Source organism: Oreochromis niloticus, linkage group LG18, assembly GCF_001858045.2.
Source record: "Oreochromis niloticus isolate F11D_XX linkage group LG18, O_niloticus_UMD_NMBU, whole genome shotgun sequence".
In the NCBI taxonomy this organism is placed as follows: Eukaryota; Metazoa; Chordata; class Actinopteri; order Cichliformes; family Cichlidae; genus Oreochromis; species Oreochromis niloticus.
In genome coordinates, this window is record NC_031982.2 from 9,422,315 (window position 1) to 9,449,460 (window position 27,146).

General features: G+C 41.0%; 1 protein-coding gene across 3 annotated transcripts in view; it reads left to right on the forward strand.

Annotated features, from left to right (window-relative positions):
* Positions 1–27,146, forward strand: part of LOC109195627 (SH3-containing GRB2-like protein 3-interacting protein 1) — a 38,167-nt gene that overhangs the window by 10,296 nt on the left and 725 nt on the right. The window contains exons 1-13 of one of the 3 annotated variants that reach the window (XM_025900090.1): positions 17,829–18,272; positions 22,521–22,584; positions 22,936–22,981; positions 23,495–23,551; positions 23,909–23,966; positions 24,475–24,650; positions 24,819–24,830; positions 25,365–25,376; positions 26,143–26,167; positions 26,552–26,615; positions 26,750–26,820; positions 26,912–26,986; positions 27,075–27,143. In XM_025900090.1, the coding sequence (XP_025755875.1) occupies positions 18,263–18,272; positions 22,521–22,584; positions 22,936–22,981; positions 23,495–23,551; positions 23,909–23,966; positions 24,475–24,650; positions 24,819–24,830; positions 25,365–25,376; positions 26,143–26,167; positions 26,552–26,615; positions 26,750–26,820; positions 26,912–26,986; positions 27,075–27,143 (739 nt within the window). In that variant the 5' untranslated portion in view covers positions 17,829–18,262. Of the gene's footprint in view, positions 1–17,828; positions 18,273–22,520; positions 22,585–22,935; positions 22,982–23,494; positions 23,552–23,908; positions 23,967–24,467; positions 24,651–24,818; positions 24,831–25,364; positions 25,377–26,142; positions 26,168–26,551; positions 26,616–26,749; positions 26,821–26,911; positions 26,987–27,074; positions 27,144–27,146 lie in introns of those variants that run through there. The other 2 variants (XM_025900089.1, XM_025900091.1) reach the window with 2 other exon arrangements.

A 27,146-nucleotide genomic window follows, 5' to 3' on the forward strand; every position in this document is an offset into this window, starting at 1 on the left:
TTATAGTTTTTAATTTCTGACAGGAAAGAAAATGTAAATAAACTAAAGATGAATTGATCTCACCAGCTGCAATGCCATCCAGATCCATATGCAGTCATCACTACATTTATTACATGAGTATTTAGCACTAATGAGTCGGCCCACCAATAAATTCAAACGTGGCCCCAGTACAAACTCTGTGCGATGTCCAGTTGTGCCCACGTGTGCAGGTTATTGACTAATTCAAAGCAACCCAGTGAAGTGTGATGTGTGCTCCCTAAACCAGAGAATTTCTAGTGATCTCTTGTGTCCTCTATACGTGCAAAAGAGTGAGTACAGGAAATGTCCCATGTGATTATCTTACATTTTTCACAGTTTATATGTAAAAGTGATCACAGGCTCAGAAGGTAAAAACAACATATATTTTATTGCAGCTGGTAACTGGAACCCAGGAGATTGGAAAATATGATTGGTTTGGTCTCATAGAGATTATTAGATCAGTGTGATTATGGTGCGCTATATGTTAACTCTAGGGAAATTATGAAATGAGTGTTAATCCTCATATTTAAGAGTGTTAAGTGTTTACATGATAGGCCTCCTGCTGGTATTCACTCAGCCACAATAAGTCAAACAAGCAATACTGGACTTAGTGGAATAATCTTGTGTTTTTTTAGAATAATGATTGTTTAGACTTTGTTAAGGAACCTTATTAATCAGGTGTTTTTATATATTCCTCTATAGTGCAGTGTGGGCTGACACAGTATAGAGAAATCATTTCTTAGTTTAGTTCACCAGTGTCAGTATCTGTGTCATGGTCTTGCTCTGTAGCCCTGAGCAAACTGCACTTCTCTTAAACCTTCTGTACTGTAGTGTGCTACTATTCACGGCCATTGAAGGGATGCATAATGGCCTTGGCAGGGCGTACGACATTCACCATGGAGAGACTGTGGGATTTCCCTGATCCGCAGCCAGAACCAGCACACAAAGCACGCAGCAGTCCTGCCAGAGGCAACTCAACTGTGGGCAGAGTGTAGGGCGGCTATGGTCTGGACCCCAGGACCCTGCCATTGAGGAAATGTAAGTGGGGACAGTGTCTGAACGGCTTGAGTTGGAACAGAAAAACCTTGGATGACCAAAACTATGAGCTTCAAATAGCTGGGCCCTGGGAAACATAGCTTGTTCTTTTAGGGAGGTCAAAGAGAAGCCAAAAAGAGGAAAAAAGAGGAAAAAAATAAAACCAATGTTTGATGGATGGAATGTTAAATTGGAGGCTACTGTTACTATAGACATCAGGAAAACGGACATACCATTTTTCCAAATGCTCCAGTGCTGCCCCTCTCTTTCTCTGTCCTCTGAATTATCTCCTAGAGGTCATACCTACCTCTCATCATCTGTCACTCCATACCGTCAGGGCCTAATCTTATTAACCGAGGTGACAACTGAGGTCCTCGTGGCATGTCACCTCATAATATCTGCTAGTTTGGTGTCTTAGTTATGCAGAAGATGACTATTCAGTGGTATCAGCAGCTTCTGTTTCTCTGAGCTGAGGCTTTCCCCAGCTCCGTGGTGAGCCAAATCAAGGCTGGAGATGAAACTCTAATGCCAAATGAATCCATGAGATGTTGTCATTTCTTGTCCTTCTATCATAGAAGTATAGGTATGGATCCATGTAGGTAATTGGGCTGCAAGTAACAAAACTTTGTTGCTGAATATGATGATGATCACTTTTTTTTTCAAGTGTTTCAAATATCAGAAATAGAGAAAAACAACCTTTAATGTACTTTTTGTCATTACTGTCAAACTGAAAAATAATTGTAAAACAATGTTTAAAGTTAGACTTGCTGTGACTTATTCAGTTACCTATAATATTCTGTGAACAGTTTCCAATGTATGTAACTTACTCCTCAGTGCCTCTATACCACATCCAGTAATATTGTTTTCCAGATATGTCGGAAGTCAGATCTCAGAACTCCCGAGTGATATCGCTCTTGAGTTAGTGCATTCCAGTAGTAAAGTAGGAAAAGCAAAAAAAAAAACAGGCCTTGTTTTGGTTCTGAGTTAGGTAGAGCCATTCATGTATCACTATCAAAAACACAGCTACGCCACATTTATGGATAGAGCTTGGGCGGTTTAACTTTACGTTTTACAGTTTTACTACTGTTTATATTCACTGCCACCATTTTGGATTGTTAACTCTTGGTTGGTGGGGTTGCTCCCACTTTTTGAGTACTAAATCCGAGTTGAGGAGGCATTGTAGATTAAAATTACAAGTGAAAACTAGGAAATTTGGACTTCCAAGTTAATCTGGAATGGAATAATCAACAGTAAGCAACATTAGCTAAAGTTAGCTTAGCAATAGAGTCCAGTAATCACTAATAATGACATACATTTAGTGCCCAGTGAAACACAAAGTTCATATAAAGACAAAGCAACAGAAAAAGATGTTGGTTCAAATAGCAGTTTGCTTGAGGCAGCATTGGCAAGGAAGCAAGATATGGTTAGTCAGCAAGTTGCTATGTTAGTTTTCCCCAGAAATAGGACTAATATTACCTAGATTAAACCATGTGCAGTATAAAATGTGAATGTAGCTTCTGGGTCTGAAAAACAAAGCTAACATGGGGGTGCTTAAACCTGCATTCTTCTTAATGGCCAGGATGTGATGCCTTGGTTGCAAAAAGACCCATAGATGTTTATGGAGAACATACTGTGTCTTTCTTTTAGCTGATTACCAGGCAAACCAGCTAGATGTTATCTAACGTAGCAAAATAATGTTAAGTGAAGAAGTTTGGCTAATTCATAAATGACCAAGCTCATCATGCTGACTTTTAAAAAAATACTTTATCAGCTCATATTATATGTTGAACATTACAGTGAAAAAGTATTAACTCCCTCCAAGATTTGTTATTATTTTCCATGCAGGCCTCGCTGGCTTCGGTTAAGGTCAGAGTTCATGATTCAACAATAGGAAAGAGACTGGACAAAAACAGCATCCATCAGAGAGTTTTGGAGTGGTCTAGTCAAAGTCAGGACTTAAATCAGATTGAGATGGTTTGGCATGACCTTAAAAAGTTTGTTTGTGCTGGAAAGCCCTCCAATATGACTGAATTTAAAAAAAATTCTGCAGAGAAGCGTGGGCCAAAATTCATTCACATGTGAATGTGAAAGACTCACTGCCAGTTGATTGATTGCTTGGTGGCAGTTCTTGCTGCCACAACCAGTTATTAGGGTTAGGCGATAATTACTTTTTTCACATGGGGGCAGGTAGATTTGGTTATCTCTTTTCCCGTAAATAATGAAATCATCATTTAAAACTGCATTTTATATTTACTCAGGTTATCTTTGTTCAATATTAGACATTCATATTTCTTTCATGATCTGAAACATGGAAGTGTGACAAATATGAAAAAAATAGGAACTCACAAAGGGGGGAGTAGTTTTTCAAAGCACTGTATAAACACAAGTTACAGCTAGCCTTTTTCCTTTTTGCAGTACTAGCCTAGAAGCGTGCAAGGCCAGGCTGGATAGTGTACTACTTTGTCACGTACAAATCAACTTTGTAGTCTTTATAGTCATATCTGGTATGCACTGTATATACATTGGTCTCTCAGTAAGTCCAGTTCAACAAACAGAGTGTGATATAGATACACAACATAAACACAGTATTGCAACATATGCAGGACAGTCCCATGGAGGCCTAGCTCTCCTCACTGTTTTGGCAAATGACGGTTCCCACACGGAGTGAAAACATGAGCGGTGCCAGACAATCTAATGTTTTTTTTGTTTTTTGTCCAGAGGCAGGTGTAAATAATTATTTTAGCAGTTTAGCTCCATTCACTCCATTCACTGAGGACTAACTCATGAGTGATCTCTACTGAATTGCAGCCAATTTCTGTACAATGGGAGTCATAGGAATGACTCTCCTAGATTATCTGTGTGCAAACTCGAGCAACAGGATGTTGACTGTAGTTGCTCTTCTCCCACACTGCAGTGGCAACAGGTGTCATTAATATTCATATTCCTTGATGTTCTTGAAGAAGCATTAAATTGCTTGTTTTGCTTGTTTTGCCTGACGAATCCTCCGGAAACCAATGATGTTCAGTTAGTAATAAAGGCATTTTACTTGGAAAGTAAATTCTAAAACTCACAGCTCTGCAAACAAAGATGATATTATTCTTGATACAGTGTGTGACAAATTGGTTTGTGCACAGAAAAGTCATGTTGTAGTCAGCCCTCGGCTTAAGCAGCAGAATTTCTGTGATGATTTGTGTCAAATTTAACTCTTTAAATAGGAGTCATGTGTGTCAGTGACCAAATGGTATATAGCTGGAAACCTCTCTCTCTCTCTCTCTCTCTCTCTCTCTCTCCCTCTCTCACACACACACACACACACACACACACGGACAAACACACACATGCAAACACACACAATCCGAGGCTTTCATGCAAGGCAAAATTGAGAAGCTGAGACCTCTTTCAAGCTCCTGGGCAGTTTCCCCCCTTGTATAATGGGACACTACTCTACTTGGCTACACAGCCATCACATCAGCACTATAACTCTATTAGGCACAGCTCCAGGACACACTAAGCAACCCGTAGTCTACAATGGCATCATTGTCAGCAGGGATTGCAGCTATTGTCATCCATGCTACAGGATTTATTCCCCTCCTCCCATATTGCGACCTTCACCTCTGACCCTTGCTGCCATCTCACATGCTGAAGGGACTGAGCGCTTGTGAGGTGTTATGCCGTCCAAAGTCTTAAATGCCCCTTCACAATGACTGAAGCCTCCTAAGTGGATTCTCTTGATAGCACCGCTCCTGGGACGATTCAGGTTAGTGTCAGCAAGGAGAGAGGGTTGGAAAGGGGTCAAAATAAGGAGCTGTGATGGGACTGATTGACCCTTAGAAAGGGTCAGTTAGAAGGCATGAGAGGAGAGGAGCTGTCTAAATGGCTCTTTTCTCTCCTTTTCTCCCCCTGGCCAGGGCAGAGAATCTGTATAGTTATTTATGAGTGTGTGGGAGAGCAAGTGGGGCTGCTGTGAAAACCACCAGACCTCTTTGTTGTAAAGACTGGGCTGAGGTGCCTGCGGTTGGTTCTGTCATATATACATGCACATGCAAGTGCTCACACACACTATTAAGAACCCCTCCCAGAGCGGCAAGGACAGAAGAGAGGACACTGTTGCGAGGCAGATTTGGAAAATGAGGTGTGTCTCACACAATAGCTGTCAGCAGTTTGATAGGTGCTTCTCGGGCATGTAGACCCCAACAAACTTCAGCTGGAAGCCACTGAGATGAATTTGAACCAAAGTTAACACACATGTTTCTTTAATGTGATGACTGAGATGGAAGGATTTGTATTAACAATTGTTATTCCTGGCATTGCATCATTAATAAAAAAAAAAACCCTACACAGTATGACCTCCACCACTAAACGTTTAATGAATTACTGCATTCGTCGACACAGTCACTCCAAATTATTGTTTTGTTGCTACTAAGGCAGTGATTCAGAATATGCCCGTGCTGGAGTTTTGTTGAGTATTTTTCTGCTGTATTCTGATGCATGCCTGAGACAGTAAATCCATGATTTCTGAGGTTACCATGAGTCACATATTCCTCATTGTAGAGAATAAATTAGCATTGCCTTCCCAGAATTGCATAAAGTTACTGTTCACACCACTGCAGCACGTCTGCCAGTGTAACACACACCACTTCTTCTTTTTTTCTTTCCCTGACAAAGTTAAATTAAGCTTGAATTTCACGCTGAAGTCAAATGGTCATGATGTCATGGTTTGAGGACAGAATGACTCGGTTTGTCTGTTGACTGAGAAGGCCTATTCTTGCATGTTTGGGTGGGAGCGTAGCATATAATTGCAGAGCGGGATAGCATGAGGGGATGGGGGAGGGAGCGAGTTAGCACGCAACATGAGTTTTGGCCCACAGTTGCTGGTGTGGGTGCCAAACTTGTCCAGAGGGCTGCTGTGTGTATCTGTGTGCGAAGCTAGGTTCTGCTCTGCCTAGAGGCTCGTACCGTTCCAAGACACATCTTTCATTTGCACACGCTGAATAGCTTAGGGGAGCCCAAGGCAGTCTGGACAGGGGATGGATCTGGCTTTATGGACTTTTTTAGGGGATGTTGGGCCATTGCCTGGCTGCGTGAGTGTGTGCAAACGCAGGAGAGTCCAGATCTTTTCTGGACGTGCAAAATTCTTCTTCTGAGTGTCCCTTTTCAGAACCGTTGCATTGTTTAGTTGTCAAGTTAGTTGTTAGGGAGCAACCAAACCACTGTACACGTGTTGCAGCCATTTGAGGATTACACTGATCCAAAAATCTGACAGTAAAAGAACAGAATGGAAAGCTTTGTCGGTCTTTTCATATCCTCTCGGTGGGAGGTAAAAGCCAGGACCTCCAGACATGGGCTAGCACTGGTGGGTGTTAATGGGGGACTTTGAGCGCTCAACGGCCAACCAGATGGACAGCCAAGCACTGTGCATTTAGGAAGATCATATGGGATAACCTTGCAAAGACAGATTGACATTTTGCTGACAAAACAAACCACCCCTGTCCGGCACGCAAATTGCCCCCTTCCCTTTTAGCCAGTATACACACACACACACACACACACACACACACACACACTCACACACGTGCACAAACTCTCATACAAATACCTTAAGTGGTATGTGCTTACACAGGCTTTAAGGAAGTTATTTCAGCATGTGTTAAGAACTCGACGGGGAGCCATAACAATAAGAGGATAGGACAGAAGAATCTACAACTACACAACTCCTGCGCAAACAATAGCACCTGTGTAAATGGCACAGCCTTGAGCCAGAAGGAGAGCAAGTAAACTCATTTTCTGAGTCATTCTTTGGGATTTCATTTGGTGCTTTAAGGCCAAAGGTTGGGATGTATGTCCCAGAAGGTAAAGAGTGGTATTATCAGTCCTAATTTTCCCTGCTAATAGAATTAGACTGCTTCTAAAAAGATCAAGTGTACAGCAAACTAAAGTAGGTCTTTAAAACTATTTAAATTGGTTATGTTAAATCTGTTTAACCACGTAGATAAATCCAGCCTTATCAGATTCCATTACGTGACCCCAGCCCCCTTTTATCTCCTTTTGGTGTAGTCAAAATATTTCACTCGGTTTAGAACAGAACAAAATATTCTCAGTCATGAAAGAACAAAAATCATCAGGAGTCACATTACCCTGGTCTATGAAACCTCCAAGTCTCCCTGCAACAATTTGAATATGCTGTACATGATTTATGGCACATAAACTTCCTCCCACCCACACACAACACAAATTTACATCGGTAATACAGCTTGTACCCACACTGTGTGTTCCAAAATACTGATTACATTTGTTGTCATAACATTTAACGTAAATTACTACTGTCATCTTTCCACTTCACGCTTGCGTCTGTGGCCTTTTCACCACACTCTCCATGTCGGCACAGGAGATTCTGTGCAAGAGATGACTGTACTCTAAAAGTGCTGACTGCACAAGATGAAATTGTCGTGGTGACCCAGAAAAATGATGCCAAAGACCGTTTAACTCATCTGGTTTTGATGAGTTTTATAGAAAAAAAATATCAGAATTAAAGTCAAATTACACAGGGAGTTGTAGCTTTGCAGATTAAGTATAGTCATATTAACCGTTAAGAAAAAAAGAAATATAAGTGCAACAATACAAACAGTTACATTACATTCTAGGAAATTTTCTAATGGCTCTGTCACATGAGAGAAGAAATAGGATGATACAATTCCTGTACCTAGGAGAAACTAGTTGTTGTTTGATTACCGCCCCGTGATTACATAGTTTTTTTTATGTAAACAATTTCTGTCTAATATATGATTCCAGAAAAACAGCCAACATGTTTCAATCTGTCTGTGCTATTGTGTGCAACTTGTTTGGGAGTCAACTCAACTGGTTGCCAGCTGGTTGTGTTGTGGTTATATTTCCATATAAAAGCAAGGTTGCTGAGACCTCATGTCATTTTGCAGTTAGATTGCTATCCTGCATCAACTATGTCACGATTTATGGAGGAATTTGGTAAATTTGTATGCCACCATAAAGCTGATGACTTTTTTTATCAGTATTAATTAATTATTAATTCATTTAGTATATTTTTTACGATCTAATACCTGTGAAATAATTCCCAGCAGCCTGCACTTTGAGTTTAGTGCTATTTAGCAAATATTTAAATGCTAACCCCCTCAAAATAAAATGACTTTGGGACACTGTCCTCTTCAAATGTGTTTGTACTGTGATCAATACTCTTTGTTTGTTTCAGATGAAGGAGCTGGACACGTTTCTGTAAAAATTACTTTCAGTGTATTTACACATGTGCATAACTGGACATCACACAAATCTTATTTTTTGGGGAGGTTTAAGATTAAAAACCATTCAGTGTCCAATTTGCATCCACACACGGACCTCTGCAGGGTGATGTCTGGAAAGGTTTGCACATGTGTGAAAACAGCTTAAGATGACAGTTGAGCAAAAAAATCTCATGCGCTACACCTATGCATGTTGCGTCTGTTGTAGTGACCATGTTAACATGCTGACATTAGCTCAAATCAGCAGCACTCACGGAGCTGTTGGTTATGCTGCACAACAAGATAATTTGATCTTTGGAAAGTGTCCCGTGAGAATATTTTACTACTCTGCCGCTGCCTGTATGCTGATTTTTCATGGGGATTTGTTCCTTTAAAAACGAGAACTTGGAAAAAGATCTGTCAGTGGATTTGTTAGCTTAATTTGTTTAGTCATAAATATCACGGTGAAATTTGGTGGGATATTAGGCAGCTGAGATGCGCCTCGCTCATGTGGTCCCACTCTTCCTGTAAAACCCCCTGGAGTGAAAACAAAGATGAGCTTAGTGAATGGATTTAATCCTGTTTGATCATCTAACGAGGATAGAGCATGTTACTTGAAGGTCAGAGGCCTCTTAAGTTGGTATAGCTACTTTGACAATTACGCCTGTCACAGAGCGTTAGCTTTTATCAGCAATGGAAATGTCAAAAGGTAAACAGGTCACTATTAGCCCGAGCCCGGGCTTTGACTGCAGAAACATAGTTGTGTGCTCAGATGTTCTGGGTGAAGCACAGACAGCCAGAAAAACAAACAGACTGGCAAGCAGGCAGTACAGAGGCGAGCACACAGTTGTGACAAAGAAATCCTCAAGATCACATGGTCGTGAAGATAGTTTATGCCGCATGTCTAACCCTTCTCAGTTTGATTACACTCATCATGCTCAAATTTATGTTACCCACAGAGATTCTTGCTTGTGCTATTTTGGTGAGGGCTGTTGCTTGGGCTTGTCTCTGACGATTCAGCTAAGTCTTGCCCTCTCTCTGTCCAGCTCGCACACACACACACACATGCACACACACGCGCACACACTACGTTCCCTTTCTCTGTCTTTCCCTCCTCACTGCCCAACCACATCGCCACACTCAGTTTTCCATGGCTTGTCATTCCCTGGTGCTCTGCGAACTAAGTAAATTCACAACACAATCCGGAAATAGTGTTCCAGGAGGAGAGGGTGGGAAGGAAAATCCCTTGACTGGTGCTGGCAAGAAGTCGGGAGAGAGAGAGAGAGAAATGGTATTAGAGCCATTCACACTTCATACAAGGCTTGTTCCTTTCACAAAATTCTCTTTTTCATTCAGAGCTCTGGCTCTTTACGTTTAATAGTTTTGCTGTGAAACTCAATTGTTCAACAGGAAAAAACACACATTTAGTGCACATGTGCACAGGTTCAGAAACTGTGCACATGTGCACTAACTAAACAGGTTTTGTTAGAAGCTTCATGACATGGTGGCAGAGGTTAACTTATCTTTAGGCCAAGTGGTCAAAGGTCAGTATTAAAAAAGGGCAGATGTCTGAGGAGGTGGGTGTGGAGGAGTGGAGCACAAGGTGCATGGGCAAATGTTTTCTGAATTAGTTCAGAGTCTGAGAGAGGAAGCGGGCAGAGCCGGGTGAGGACAGGAGGTGTGCCAGCGGGTTAAAAGCAGGGTCAACTCCATAACTAAGGTGTCATCTGGATACCTCTCCACAGCTGCCAATCACCATCAGGCCACAGCGAGACATGCAGCGACAACAGTCCCTACAATTATACAGTACATGCCCAGGAGATGTTCTGTGCCTGTTGTGCAGTTGCCTCTTGGTCAGGGTGGTAAAATGTTCCACCTTCATTCGTCAGAGGATGTGGTCAGATCTCAGCTGAGAAGCCTGGGACTGTATATATGAAGCAGCTGTGGAACTTCATCGCTCAGATCAGATCAGTATATTCGGTATTAGTTAAAAATGAAATGTGCTTTTGCAGGAAAGAAAATAAGATAATAAGACCCTGTCGCTGATCTTTAAATGTGTTTAGCTTGGTGCCTGCTTGGTGCCTGTTAAATGGCCAACAAATGCCTTGCTCACTTTTTACAAGGGGAGGACAGCCTGCGTGAGTATGTCTTACTATAACAGTCAGTAACATGAGATGGGGAACCACACAACCGCTAAATCAGTAAAATGGGAACCCACAGTCACTGTAATTTGGGAGAGAGCTGGTTAACCGCCCCTCATAATGGATGGTGTTTCTGTTTAGCCTAAGGCGTTGGAGCTGAGGTCATATGCAAACAAGGCAGATCCTAGGGCCTTATAGCATTTGTACATATATTTGATTGAGTTTGCAAAAACATGTTCTTTGACAGGCTACATAAAGCTCTGTAGCTGAACTCTTTTAAAAAGGTTCTTTCATTTTTAAGGCCAGAACTACTGTCACACCTTGGACCTACATCACCTTGCACATCACCTAACAAGCAAAGGATCTCCCGGTTTGATCAAACCCATTATGGCTGTGGTGACACCTTGCATATAAGGGAGCAGCCTAAACTAGCCTAATAAGAGCTTACACCAAACCTAGCACATACTTAATATTGTGTTTTTGTGGGTGGTACAATATACCCAGCGTGGAAACGTGTCAAAAAATGCTGTTCATGGAAGCTGGAGGGTGGCCCCAAAAGGAAGTCAGTCCCCATAGACCACTATTTATAAAATGTGCAACTACACTCAACTTTGTTCAGAAATAAATAGCTAATTTCCCCATACATGCCAACCCCATACGTGTGTGTGTGTGTGTGTGTGTGTGTGTGTGTGTGTGTGTCATATTTTTGTGGGGACCAGAATTTGGACGTTTAGTAAATTTGTGGGGACCAACAGCCCTTATGGGGACCAAAATGCTGGTCCCCACAAGTTTGAAGGCATTTTTGAGATTCAAAATGTGGTTTTAGGCACAGGGTTACAGTTGGGTTATGGTTAGGTATTGGGTTAGGGTTAGGCATTCATTTTTCATGGTTAGGGTTAGGGTTATGTCATTTAGATGTCCCCACAAGATAAGAATGCCCGACATGTGTGTTTGATTGCGTGAGTGTGTCTACTATTAGACCACCTAAGGCCATACATTTGTGTTTCAGTTTTGCAGGGTGAACGTCTACTGTGAATTACTTTACACTAATTGCATGTGTCTATGTTTGTGTAGTTCATCCATGTGGTCTATGGGCTGACCCAAGCTGACCCATTTCAGAGTTCTTCATAGGTTTTTATTATTTACTTGTATGCCAAAATATGTGTTTATAAGGAAATTGTTGTTTCTAAATAGGTCAAGACTCCCACTACATTGTTTACCCAGTTCAGCTTATTAGAGTCTTAAATCCAAGCATTAGCATGTACACACCACCTATGACTTTGTACAGTGTACTCAGTTCATTTGATTGTCAACTAGTTCTAACTAGTAACTATTCTGATATTTAAGTACATTTTTAAAGGGGGCATATACTGGTTATTTTCTTGGAACCTTCTAGAGTAGCTTTGCATAATTTACAGTTTAAAATAATCTTTTATTTTATCTTATAATGGGCCTGCAGTCCCTCAGGTCATCTTAAAGAGGCCTTAAAGAATAAAGGCCAACTTTCATCTGATTGGCTGCTTCTTGTAAACAGAAGGTCCAGACACCAGCTGGGTGTGGCTGCTGTGCTCACAGTAAATAAATCAATAAAACTGTAATGTAAATCTAAATTGCTAAAACTCTGGCCTATACGGATTACATGCACACATTGACCTCATGAATTGAAATCAATGTGAAAATCCACCATTAACTGTATATAGATGGCTGAACATAAGGAAAAGCATAATAGAGCCACATTAAGTTATGAAGCCTCTCTCGATATGTATTTTCTGAGTAATCAATCATGAAAACGATCCAGTTAAACTTAACTAAATATTATAATTTCAGTTTTACTTGAGCCATGTGTTGATTGTATTGATTTTTTTTTTTTTGTGAATGTTCCTTTAAATGATTACATCATCCACTTTGCTCCTTTTTCCCCTTCACCATGTCCCTCTGTACTCCCAGCCTTTTCTGCCCAGAGACAATTGGCTAATTCACCAGTGTATAACACTGCCACCTCCTGATCCACAGGACCGCCAGCTGTCTGGCACACCTTTCGGTGGCACGCTTAGTCCATTCTAACATTCAAAATCACATCTCTCGCATCAGAAAATGCAGACTCAACTACGTTAGCTGCAGGTTTCATTACCACATGACTCCAGCCATATTTTCATTAGTGGGGGAAAAAAAATGGAGAACAGATTCATTTGCCTCACGGTCACAACCAACCCTGTCTGGGTTTATTACATGTTATGCTGTGTGATGGTGCTGCTGTGCCATCTAGTGGAAGAAATTAGGAAAATCCGATTATACCGTTGCCTAAAGACACCCATACTGTGACATTCACTGCTAAAACGTCTGCATTTTCGCACAAGGACAGTGTAAAAAATTACAGCTTGATTTTGTGTGTTGATCGCATTTTGTAGCATTCGGGTCACAAGAGAAAGCGTGCAGTTGCAGTACGTCTTTTGTTTTTCCCACAGGCTCAGCTGACATCCACGAGTCTGTGACTTTAAGAGACAGCCAGGACACACTGCAAAGCTTCCATGAACACTCAATGTCTCTTTGTTATCGGCTTCATAGAAACAGGTGCTGGAGGGGAAGAAGCACAGAGCGATTTATGTAGCAGTTTATTTTTTGTTTGGAGAAGAAACACCCAGTCTTTGATTTTGCAGCCGTTCGTTTCACATGATGTCTAGTTTCTCCAGACAACTGGTGGTTCTTTTATGGCGATATGTTTGCTTTGATGTTTGTTTTTTTCACTTTTTTCTCCTTTTTAAAAAAAATAAAATAAATAAGACTAGAGTGGAAAATGGGGGAGAATCAAAAAGAAGCTGTTTTCTGGTTTATATATAAATAAATAAAAAATAACCAATCTGCTTAAGAAAGTATTTAATAAATATGAGACAAAAGCCATCATGGCCAGGTCTAATATAAATGACCTCATTTGCCATCTATTAATGTTTTATTTCTTGCACTTCCACAATCAGTTTTTTAGAGTTAATGGTCCGAGGTGAAATCTTCTTTTCTGGTCGTATTGCCATTAATAACAGTTTTAGGGTGCATATTAAAAGCATTTTTTAAGCAGTCTATGATGTCAAATATTTAGATGCCGTGACTGATTATAAATGAACATGTAAACAACATTATATTATTGCTAAAATATCAAAGTCATAGGAGTTCGTCATACAATTTATAATGTAATAGATTGCAATGCCCTACATTTAATTTACTGTTCACTTATACGTCCTCTATTTCCTTACTGTTGGAACTGTGGGGAGCTTTTAAAACATGACTCATTAACAAGGCTGATTATTATGATCACTCTGAGCCGCTGTTTCTGAGGTCCCATATAACTAATTTCAATGATTTGTTGTTTTTGAAAGTAATGCAAATAATTTTTAAAGTGAAATCAAAGTTACTCCCAAACTGCGTACAAAGGTTTTTCTGACTATGGGATTAAATGAAGATGTATTTGTGTTGTTGATGCTGATATGCGCATACAAATGTGCAATTCATTTGCAGTCTGCAAACAAATGTTCTACAAATATATTTTTGAGCGTCATATGTGAGAGTATTGTCGCTGTTCTGTTTGTTGATGTTATGTCTAGTTTTTCTACTTGGAAGGCGCGGTACTTTTAATGATAGAATGTAGGCCGAGCATTAATTTAAGAACTGCCTCACCCTGAGCCTGTTCAGTCATTATTTGTAACATGGATCTTATATGAACTGTTTTGTACAGTCTGTGTAAATGTGATGACTGAATGAATGATTAAACATCAAATATTATTTTTTTATGTCTCACTTTTAAACCCATGTATCTATCAGATGAGAAAATGGTGGAGTAAATGACTGTTTCTCCTTTACTCTCCTAAAATGATCGAAGAAACTAGAAAAATACACTTTTGCCCTGCAGCGGAAACATGGCCTCTATGCTTCTTTTCATAGGCGGAATCAAGTAATAGCTCTTGGGAGGGAATGACAGAGATGTGATATAGTTTAAATAATAGCAATTACAGCACGCAGTCTTTCCAGGAAGTGACAGTGCTTTTGGCACATGAAAAGTTGCATTAATAGTTGCGTAATATCAGATAGTAGCCAACACAAAAGAGAGAAATTCATAGTTTAATTACTTTCTCGCAATCTGCACAGCTGGCCAATCAGGGTGTGAGGTGTTCGTGAATGTTTGGACTGTTAGCTTCAGAAAGTTAGAGAACCAGTGTGGTAGCAATTCTGCTGACATTTCTATGGCTTAAATATATTGCTCACAGCTTTTAAAACGTCTCTGTTTCAACCAGTTCTGAAACTTACACGTAAAGGTTGAATGGAGCAATGCAAAGACTGTGTTTTGTGGCGTATTATGATAATGCATTAAAGTGAAGGTGCAGTGTAGTTCATCAGAGCTAAAAAAACAAAAAAAACAAAAAAGTCATAGCTTAGCTGGACATGATGCTATCTGGGTAGCACTTTCTATTACAGCTCAGAGATGTGGTAATAGTGGGGACATAAGGTTGAAACAAGAAGGTAATAATATGGAAATGGTACGTTATTACCACTTAATTACCAAAGTAATGTCTTCTCTTTTCTCTCCTGTCTTCCCTCAGCCCCCAGTTACTCACAGCAGATGGCTGCCCCTCCCTCAGCCTACCTCTCTTGGGGTTTTCTCTCTAATATTGAGTCTTGACCTTACAACATAAAGCAGCTTGGGGGCCACTGTTGTTGTGTATTGGTGCTATATATAAATAAAACTGAATATATTTAAATCAAATACTAAACAGCAATAGTTTGCACAGGTGTACCTAATAAAGTGGCCTCTGAGTGTAGCTTCTGTAAGGCTTGAGTAACTTTATTCAGCAGGTGGCAGCATTGAGTCACTAAGAGCAAAAGGATTTAGCCCTGTTGCAGTTTCCTGCAGTTAGATCTCTGTGCAGGCCATCATGTCACAACACGGCGTTTTATTAAATTCAGTCTAACCTATTTGTACACTGTGCGGGACACCATCACTGCAGCCTGGCACATCTGCGTCTGTAGACACATGTTCACCTAAATAGCTGTTTCTTGTTTTTGTCTCACTAATATTTGATTTGTTCACAGCTTTATTTCACTCCTGTCTCTCTGACACCCAGAGCCCAACAACAGCAGTAATGCAAGGCTAACAGAACAACTCACACCTCATTCTCCTTGTGCTCTTCTCCGTCTGGCTCTCCTTTGCTAATCCCACTTGCCATGACCTCTGAACCCTGGATGTCATCTTACATAAGAGGCTGATTGAGGGAAGCACACGGGTGCAGCCTGAGGTGTGTTGTGCCAGCTCATTTAAGCTCATTATCGGTTACTCTAGGATACAAATAAACAGCTACAAATAAACTTCAGTGGCAGAAGCAGGGGAAACTTACTGTACGATTTACAGGGGTCGTGTTCAGCTTCTGGTTCTCTGAATATTTTAGGTTCCAAGGTTTGGAACGTTTCTTGTTTTTCATTTAGCTGCCATAAAGGACACTGACTCTAACATTTAGTTGTGTCTGCATCTGATTACACTCTGAGTATACACTTAGCATAGAACAAAAACAGCTGAGGGAAAGAACACACGGTTGAATTTTCTACTGTTTTAAAATTATGTGACCTCCACAGTGGGGTCTCTCCCCAAACAATCAAACACACACATACACCCACAGACCCATCTGTCCTTGCTGTATCGGTGAGGGTGAGTCACTCTGCTCCAAATGTCCAGCACGCTGCCATTAAAGCAGCTGAATAATCAAACCACTGCTTTGACTAAAGCAATTTGTCTAACACGCGCACACAGTCATAGTTTGTCCTTTGCTTCCCGCTCTTGCTTTCTTCCAGGCTAACATTTGGGGTCCCTCCTCCCAGTGAGCACGTCTTATGATTATAGCTGACAGGGTGTACTCTGCGGTGGTAGATTTTCTGCTGTCCTCAAGTGGGACACATTTTTAGCAATAGAAATAGTCTTGCAGCTTTGCGAAGTCAGTATATTGCTCTTGTTTTCTTTCCAGAGAATTAGCAAAAAAACCCTTTGAACCAAAAAACCCTTCCAAAAAGTGTGTCTTCAGCATTTTCCCCCACAAATCAAAACCTATGTGACTGAAATTGAACAAATGATCTCCTCTTGTCATCCTCTCGTTGTTAGATCTGATTGCAGCCCTCCACAGCATCAAAGGCATTATTCCAATCCACCTGCTAAAGCTTAAGTGGCTCACTGGTTCTGATTTGGACTTGTATTACTGATATTTTCCAGTCAGATTCCACTGGGAATTCTTGTTCAGCTTCTTTTTCCTGAAGGGCTACCCTTTGGATGACTCTTTCCATTACTGTGTTCTTCCCATTCAATTCAATGGTCTACAAGCCACTAAACTTGTTTAGTGGTGAATTAATATTTGTAGTAGCTGCACAACTGTTGTCTGATACTTCCTATCTTCCTAATGAATGAAAGTTATTAGCATCTAGACAGACAAAATAAAAATAAAGCAATAAACAAATACAGGTTTTATGGATAGCTTCTTGTTTGCCTAGGGGAGAAAAGGCTGCATGTAAAGCGTTTCTGTGTTTTCGAAGAAAAAACACACAAAAGCAGTCGTGAAAAGCCGTGAAGGGATAAATGCAGGGTTGTACCACATTATTTATGCACATGCTCAAATATTGATGTCTAAAAACAGCAACAGCCCCACCTGAAGAATGAATTAATTATATTCTTTTATTAACAGAACACTCTATATGAGGAAAGTTTTAATGGTTAGATTTCATGATCAGCCACCAGTACAGTGAAGTGACCCAGTATAGACACTGGTCCACTTTTAGCTGTAGAATATTTGCAAGAAAAAGCACAACATAGAGCTTTAAACTCACAGCAAGTGAGTCCTGTGTTTGAACCCACCGGCCTGTGGGGGGATCCTTCTGTTTGGAGTCCTGTACCTCTGTGGGTACTCCAGCTTCCTCCCACAGTCCAAAGACATGTATGTTAGGTTAACTGGTGATAACTGGTGATTCTGAACTGGCCTTAGGTGTGAATGTGAGCATGAAAGGTTGCCTGTCTCCCTGTGTTGATGACGAGGTGTATCCCGCCTCTCGCCCCAGCATGTCTGCAAAGAAAACGGATGGGTGACCTTTTTGCAGTCCAGAAAATTTTAATGAATTTAATCATCATAAATCTTAAAAAACCCAAATACAACAGATTTATTTTCAAAGCAACAGCAATATTTGAATTAATTCTAAATGAAAGAAAATAGTGTATTTTATTTTATAAGACCTTGCATAGTATGTAGTGTGCCTGCTCAAGGCAAGCCAAGAGGTGCTTAGGCATCAGGGGACAGCAGCCATGTGACCATGGTTTCAGGGATTGGTTTAGTGCAGATGTGACATCAGCAAGCCTCCCACTCCCTCCCTCCGCCCCTCTCTCCCCTGGTCTTTCTCTGCCTCTCTCTGCCCCTCTATCTCTCTGTAGCGCTCTGTTTTTTTTCCCTTTGCCTTTCCTCAGCATCCCCCCTCTCAGCGATGGCGTGTGTCAGTGCCGCTCGGCCGTCTGGGGCCTAACGCACACAGAGAGGACCCCTATTCCTCTCCCGATTTGCAGCGCATTCCTCGGGTGTCTCTTCTCCCCGTGTCCTTCACCGCTTCTGCTGCCTTGCAGCTCCCACCCCGCCTCCCCGTGCGGGTGTCTGGGAGTCGGGCCCTCGGGGGTGGAGGAAATCAACATCGTGCTTCGCTGGGGAGCTGTGCAGAATTAGCTATGCCCTGCCCAGGCATCTTTTGACCGGTTGGATTCCTCCATTTCTGCCCGCCTGCAATCCAGAGGGCAGCGTAGGATGAAAATCTGCTATCATGATGCAAGGTAAATGATGTGTGCACTCCTTTTATTTTCCACGTCCTGTTTCTCAGCGTCCTCCCCCTGCCCTCTTGTGTCCTGCTGGGCCATTAAAAAAAGTGAATGCAGTGATGTGATCTGTCATGCCGTGCGGACCTCTGGTACGACTGAGCTGTATGCATGACCAGTGTGACAATGTGGCTATTGTGAGTACTTGTGCGTATGCGTGTGTGTGTGTAAGATTTATAGAAAGGTAGCTGTAATGCCTGAGAAGATGTTTGTGGTGTAGAAAGGGGGGAGCTGCCATTCACAGTGATAAAGTGTGTACAGAGTAATGTCCTTTTGGGTTTGTGTTTGTTTTTGCATGTGCCTGTGTATGTCTGTGTGTGTGTGTGTGCATGTTAATCTTGCAGTTATGTCATATAAATGTGTTTGTAAGGAGAGATGTGAGCAGTCCAAGTAGCTGTACTCATTCATTACTACTAGCTGTTGCTATCAGGTGATCCTTCAGCCTCGGAGCATTTAGTGCATGTCTCATATAAACTGAAGTAAAGGATGCTGTCCTACAGTTAGGTGAAGTACATTATAAACCATCCTGCTCTGGATGAGAGATGCTGGGTCTTTACCATCCATTTGTGCCTACGTGGTAATGGAAGGTGGCTATTATTAGCAGAGGGCCTGCAGTCAACCTAACATGATATTGTACTTGGTTCACAAGCTTGAGGAAACTCACGCAGATGTCACAAGCTCACCGTAGCCTTTGTTAGCTACATGTGCACACAGTGTAGGCATGTAGTTAGTGACATTTAGTGAGGTTTGGACTAAAATATAGGTGTAGTTATATGCTTCTTGGGCTTAAGATAAGATGTGCAGGTCCTCTCTATAAATCAGAATCATTAATTGAAGTAGTGTGGGCAGTAATCTTAGCCAGGTGGCCTATTTGTACTAGAAGTTTATGCTTTAAAGGCCACATTGCTAGTTTTACATGTTTCAGACACTTAAAAAAATTTAATTCCTAATTTATATTCCTGCTGATCATTTTCCAGGGCATACCATAAGGTATCAAATTGATCTTTTTTTCCAGGCAGGAGTAAATGTCAGGAGTGTATAAAAATCAACTTGCAGAAACTTGAAACCTACTTGAGATAGGGTTTCCTTGGCTGGAAGCACGTAAAAAGCAGAAAACCAAGTGAGTGGGTGGAAAGGATGGACGTCGTGGAAAGGGCAGAATTTATCGTCTGCTAACATAACGTTAAAGTACTCCTGCATTTGCAAACTGTAAATATCTAAAATACTGAACAAAAGTCAGAGGATAAGAGTTGAAGAGAAAGCAGAGAAAACCTGTTCAAACCGCTCATCAGAGCAGAACTGTTCTTTTTCCTTCTTTATTTGAAACCTCCTCTGTGTCACTGGCAACAGTGGCATGCTGTCAGCAGGCCACCTCAGTGTAGTTGAGCTACACGCAACTGGCAACCAAGATAACTGACTAGCTGTTTGTTTTAGGGATTTACACAAATTATGGGTGGCATTCTTCTGTTTATCGAGGTTTGCGTTTATACGAACTCTGTCATAGTCTGAAAGAACTTGACAGTGAATCCAAGGCATCGTTCTTGACAATACTCTGTCTAAAAACATTAGTCAGTTTCCACTGTGAACATTTCTCCTACAGCTTTAGTCTTATCTTCTTTTCTAGATGCAGTTTCCTTTCTTGTAAATAGCGGTGTGTAGATGTCAGTGTGTAGATTTCTTCTTGAGCTTCCAGCCGCATCATCTGCTAATTAACTGTGTAAAATGTAGAACAACAGTATATAGTAGAGAAGAGACTACAAGCTGCAGAACAGACATTGCAAGGATACCTGTCATATTAAGAAAATGATATATCTGTAAAAAGGCTGAAAGTCTTGTAGCACATTACCAATAAATGCAAACCCATTTGTATTTCACGTGCAGAGTAAAAAAACCAAAATAACTTGAATTTGAATCCCCTATTTTGAAAGTGGAATAATGGCACTATAGGGAGGTAACATGGTTAAATTATCAGCAGTAATGTGAAGAACATGTTATTTGTCAGTAAGTAGGGTGACGTGTGAATCCATCACTTTGGTCCTTGGAAATGTTTTGCAGAATTGTGTCTAAAGATGGTGTGTCTGTGAGTTGGCATGAAGGAGACCCTAACTCAACTATATTTACAGCTAGTATCATTAATTAGTATGATGCCTCTGTTTAATGAGGCTCTCCTCAGGCAAACTCTGTAAATGGGTTACAAAAACAACAGTCCTGCTGTGACGCACAGTGTGATCTGCATCGCTTTGCAGTCAGTCTGACCAGACCTCTTGTACTCGCTCAGTGTGTCATACGTAGTCGTTCAACAGGTTTGTTACTCATCAGTGTTGGGACTGATCTTTACCAACAATGTCACATGCAGCTTCGGACTGGAGAGAAGAATTGTGGTACAGACCTGCGATTGAGTAACAAAGAGCCAGGATGCAGGAATAATATTTGCCAGTCCAGCCACTAATACGTCACATCACAGACCCTGTCAGAAGAACGTGAATGCTACTGATTAACATTTATAATATTTGTTAGGATTTAAGTATGAGTGAAGGTAATCACCACATCAGTGACTCGGTATTAATTTAATTTTGAAATGAGTTTCTTCTGTTTGTGTTTATCTTAACAACATATCTGTGACATAAATTTAAAAAGTAAGGCACAAAAAAAAATTAAAAGCGGTAAGTCTGTTTAGAAAATGTGATCCAGTTTAAAGCACAGCATGCAGATTACACAAAGGGATGATGAGCAGAGCAATACACAAACGGTATCAGCTGCTTCTGAGTGGCACAAAATGTTCATCCTCCCAACTGTTCATCACACGTGTCCCTGTCGCTCTGGATTTGACTATCAACTGCGCTCACTTCTTCTAAAACACAGTTATGCAAACCTGTCGGTTGCTTATTTGGGGGAAAATAAAATGCACACGCACTCAAACTCACACTCAAACACACAGACTTTTAAAAACAAAACAAAACTGTGCTCTTTGTCAAAATTTGAGTGGTGTCTTTCAAGGATTTTTAAGTGGACTACATTTAACTTTACACTTATTCAGACTTTTTATTTAAGTGAAAAGTTATATGTTATAGTGTAATAGTACGCAAGTCAAAAAGTACCTAAAGTCACTCATCTTGGTTAACTGCACTTTCTGGAATATAAATACATCGTATTATTGAGCCAGAATAAGTGATTCATTACTGTGACTATCACAGTAAGCGCTCCAGACCAGTGATGTTGGACTGGAGCACTTTTGACCCATTAATTCACTCATTAAACAAAGAGTACTTTATCTTTAATTACACTAGCAAACAGCCTTCATAGATAACACCCAGAGAATTTTTTTTTAGCACGTTAGCTAATTCTCTCCGCTTTGTATTGCTAATTAGAGAATGTTAGCATGCTAACATTTTATGATTTAATGTGCTAACATGTTAATAGATGTGATGAACTCCAAACATCAGAATGCTAACACTGTAAATGCACGTTAAGCTAAAGTTAATATTAGTCGGGCCTAGGCAGCCTCACGGACCTGTTAGCATGCTAGCATGGCTATAGACTTGATGTAATTTTTAAATCAATACACTCCTGCGGCGTGGAGCATCATTAAACAACCTCCAGTTATTTTTATTGTCAGTTGATAATAAGTGCTCCAAATTACATTTGCATACAGCATATTCTGTGTCCTAATCATTTCAAAAACCTTTGAAAAATCACCATAAGGTGAAACAGAAAAAACGTTTTTCTTTGTGTTTATCGTTCTGATTGCATCGCTGCATGTTGCCAGCCGACTGTGCTGCAGGACTTTTGGCATTCAGTTTGGCTGATGGGACGCTGTACTAGATCCCTGGCTGCTCTGTTGAATCGTGCTAATGAAGTGAACACATTGATCAACGGTTGTTCATTTTTTCTTAACAGCCTACATAGTCAGGGAGGGGACACTGCTTCGTTTTCTGTGGAGGCTCTCTCCAGATTGCCTGGGGTTTGTTCCAAATCAATACCTTAATTTTTATCTCCGTATTGGGGTTACTGTAACTCTTCTGTATCCACTAGCAGGTACTCATCCCCAGGCTCTTATACACCCAGCCCATTACTCTTCTTTGTTATTTGCTTTCAAGTGCATTTTAATGTCTAGATAGTTAACTTTATATGTGGCTATAACAACTTAAAATGAGTTCTTAATGATAATGTTCACGCGCTCCTTTCCTGTGTGTGTTTCTATGCTAGGACTGAAAAACCGAACCAGGAAAGCCCTGGGCTTACGAAAGAAAGACAAGGACAAAGAAACAACGTGAGTTTGCTCAGACACTCACTGGTAACAGGAGAAAATCCCTAAAACACTCTGAGAACTCATTGGTTTGAGAGTGTGAATGCAGAGAGATGTAAAACAACCCAAACTACTGCTATGACACTAATAAAGTTCTTGTTGGATTTATAAAATTATAAGAAATTTTGTGCTATAGGTCTATGTGGTACATGCAAGAGAAACCAAAAATAATTTGGGTACCACAACATGGGTATTATACATTAAATAATTCAAAACAAGACGTGGACCCACTTTTTAAAAACCACATACAAATGAAGAAAACTATACTGGTATACTGGTACCTAATTTTTTCCATCTGCTTGTTTTGTGAAACAGGAGCTCACCTGACAAAGAAGGAAGTGGAAGTGGAAAGAAAGGAAGCGTACGTACATTGTAGACCACAATGAAAGTGTTTCCTTTTATTTACCTCTTTTTTTGGTCCTCTAAGTATCTGTGACTGTTTAACAGAGGAAACTATACCTAGGAGATTATAACAGCACAACAGGAAACTACAGCACAGTGACTTTAACAAGATTTAAACTGACTGGTTGGAGGTCTCTTCCTGTTAAAAGGTAGTTTTTCTGCACTGCTGTTTCCAAGTGCTGCTTTTAGGGGATTCAAATTTCATTTGGGTTCTTTCTTTACCTGGACATATAAACACTTTGGGAAAACTGTTAACTGGTGCTATGAATAAAATTACATTTAATTGAACTGGGCCTGCAGCAATACTTTAATCTGATTATGGTACAATAAAAAAATATCACTATTGATAGGGATGATAGCAAGTTCTAATAAATCAAACATTCCTCTAAGGAATTTTTGATATTTAAAGAATTTATGTTTAACGTCATAAACTTTTATAATTTTGCCTTCTTTATGATCTCCATTTTGATAGAAAAAGGCTAATGGGGCCCCCAATGGTTTCTATGGGGAGATTGATTGGGACAGATATGTAAGTATCCACAGCCTACACCTGCACATTTTCTCTCTTTGTCTCTCTTTTTGCATGGACTCTGCAGCTCTGGCATTGGAAATACTTGCATAGCTGTGCTGTGCAATCAGTGTCATGTGACACCAGGTTTAAAATTACCGAGTAAAGGGTACAACTGTGTGTGAGTTATGGCGGTGCATAATCTGTGAGTCAGCAGGAGCTTCATCTACCAAGTGGAACGTCTCCAGCAAGACATCTGTGAAATCTAATCTACATTTCTATGCGCTGCTGAAGAGTTTGAGGGTGGCTTTGTTACAGTGTGTGTGATTGGCTAGAAATGACCGTCACCATTTCACTCTCGCTGTCTCTCTTTTGCAGGCCTCTCCTGATGTAGATGAGGAGGGCTTCAGCCTCCGGCCTGGTGACGAGGGTGATGATATCCTTTTAGTAGGAAGGAGAAGTAGTGCTCTTAGGAGTCTTCGCCAGCAAAAACTATTGATCTGTTTGGCTTTGTGACTCATTGGTTGAGTGCTTCTCAGCATTAAATAGGCCAAATCCCTGCGTATGTGCGCCCCTGCTGCAAGGCAGCCGGACACAGCCACATTAGGCTGAACCGGCTTTACAGTTGTCGCTAAACCACAGCTCTCATTAACCACTGATGCTCAGTTCTGCTCCTACAGGTGTCAGCAGTGGGAGTATATGTTTGAACTGGATTCATAGATAGCTGACACTGTGGAGACCTTCCCTGAGCAGGAAGATTTAGTGGAGGCGGAGAAGGAGTGTCAGTTACAGCAGTTGTAATACTGGTAACTGGGACACAGAATGGATGTTTCACTCCCGTCCTGCACTGTTGTCCTTGCTTTAAATGCTACAGAAGGTTGAATTATCTGCATTTTTGTACAGCATGTTGTACTTCCTCCTCTTTGCCCTTTACAAGTGTTCACCAGCCTCCAAAGAAAAGCACTTTTTCTCGTCCAGCGACTCAGAGGATGACGAGGACAGCAAAAAAAAGTTCAAAATTAAGATCAAGCCGCTGGTGTCAGACAGTGCCAAGTGTGTGCTTCCATCCATGGACGAGCTAAAAGCGTCAGTGGGAGGCCTGGCGCTGTCCCCGTCTCTGGTGAGTGCTGCTGATCTGCACTCCTGTTCTGCTGCACAGTTGTGAAGAGCACAATAGTCACGCTCAATGCAGTTCATATACTTTACCAGCTGCTAATTTCTCTCAAATCTGTTTGACTTTCTGCCTGCGCTTGTCTTTTCTTCTCACTTATTTGCTGCCCTCTTGTAGAGGAGAAGTCCGGTAAGCCTGTCACACATTTTCACATCTGTATCAGCACCCTGACAGATGGCATGAGATGTGGTGAAAACGCTTGATAACGTGTTCCCTCCTGTCGTATTGTTCTCGTAGACTGTCTTCGCTGGCTTTCGTTTTTTTTTCCTGCATGCACTTTCTTTCCCAACCTCAGTGCCTCACAAAAAATCACAACTTTCTTTTTCTTGCTGCTTCTGTTCATTCAGCTTTTTCCTGCTCAGCGACAGCTTTACTTAAACCTTTGTGGCAAAGCGTGTGCGTTACATAATGCAAAGTAAACCTAACACACGTACAGTTCCAAACCCGTTGATCTAGAGGTCCGCTGTCTTCAGTGTGAGGCTGTGTGCGTGCTGATTGTATCCGCATAGTCTCCAGGGAGTTATGGCTCATGCTGCGTTATTGAGGCTTTGCGGTTAAAGTAAAGAGATGCGGTGTGTGTAGTTGTAGTTAGTGTCCATTTGACTGATTTGTCACTCACTCTCTGACCCAGGTCTGTTCTCTCTTCCTTTTTGCTGGTCTCAGAGACGCAGTCCGGTAAGTTTTCCCTCTGCTGGCTGTTTTACCACTGATAGCCCCAAATGCAACTTTCTGATCTCCGCTGCCTTACTCTGTACAATGCAGAAGATAAAGAGAAACATTTTTACCTCTGGCTGTAGTGCTGTTCATCCGTTGTTTAGTTAGCGAGTTGCCTTGTTCACCAGAAATACCGACGGGAGAAATTTCCGCCTTCTCTTGAATACGTGACACTTGACTTTAGCCTCTCAAAGCTCCAAAAAATGTATCACAGCTCAGCAGAAGGGGTATGCCATTAATGTTTACACCTTGTCATGCTGTCATGTCAGCATGAGCCTCCCATCACGGGTAGATGCACACTTCCTTCTGCTGACTGACACAGTTAGCGAGTGTGCTTCGTTCACAAAAAGACTCACAAGAGAGTATGTATATTTTTCTGATGATCATTTCTGAAAGGAGGCATTTCTGCTTCTCAGATGCTTTTTATTTTTCGAATGGAGTTGTTAGTTATGATTTGGCAGCACTAGACAAAGCACAGACTTCTCAAGCTGATGTCTCCAATTCTGTTCAAGTCACACCAAAACTATCAAGACTGATGAAGAGCACTTAAGCCAGAGGAGTAATACACAAATTAGATTTCCTATAATCGTACTGTGTTTTGATATAATAAGAAGGAAGAACATCCTAAAGGACTGAAGATCATGTGTATTTGTATATGGCGTATAATATGATCTGTAGCCTTACTTTTTCTTTTGTTTGGATTTCTTTTGTTTAATTTTTTTTGCAGGGGCAGATAAAAAGGAACTTGTCCTGTAAGTACACATCTCTAAAAATCGCTTTTCAAAATTCCCCCGTATTCCTGTACTTGTGCTCATAACCACATTGCTACTGCACGCATATTAAAGAGGATATATTATGCTCATACCCAGCTATTTGAGGAGCTTTGCATGACTCGGGGTTCAAAATAATCATTATTTAACTTATTCTAATCCTCCGTGCAGTCATTTTTTAAATTCTATGTCTGAAACAAGCCTTTTAAGCATCTCTTCCTTTAAACCAACTTTCTTCTGATTGGCTGCCACTTGTGAACAAAAGGTTTGAACAGTTGGTGGATGGGACTTCTCCGCTCCTAGCCAGAACAACATAACAGTACTCTCAGCAGAGCAGGAGCTGAGCTTTTGTTATTTTTCTTACAGGTGAGGAGATCGCTAGACCCAGACGCTCAACCCCGATACCGAGTCCTGCCCCAGAGACGCAGAGGTCTGTCATCCTTTTAGCAATGTTGGCAAATTAAACGCTTCTTTCATTAAGATGGTATGCTATTGCTCTGCTTCAGATGTGCCTTGTGCAGCTATGTGTGCTATTTTTTACTTGTTGCATGTATTTTTTTGCAGTGACAGGCTGTCACAGAACACTCCTGCCTTCTTTGAGCTGCCTTTAGAGAGAAAATATGCCAGATATGACGGTCAGTCCTTCATTGATCGGACATAACGTTACCCAAATTAATAAACTCCCTTTACAAAGGTGACACTTTTCCCTCCTTTATCCAATGACAGTGGTACCTACGGACGCGTGGGGAGATTCTAGACCCCGATCAGAATCACAGCTGAGCAGAAGTTTTCCAACAGGGGGTGAGCAAACATGAGTGAACTTTATCTCTGTTGTAATTTGTGTTTGTAATGAAGTTGTGGTGACCTTGAACTGTTACACCTGTCGCAGCGCCGCCTCCACTCCCTCCAAAAAACATTCCATCGAGAAGTCACTACGGCTATCCTTCAGAATCTGCTGGTA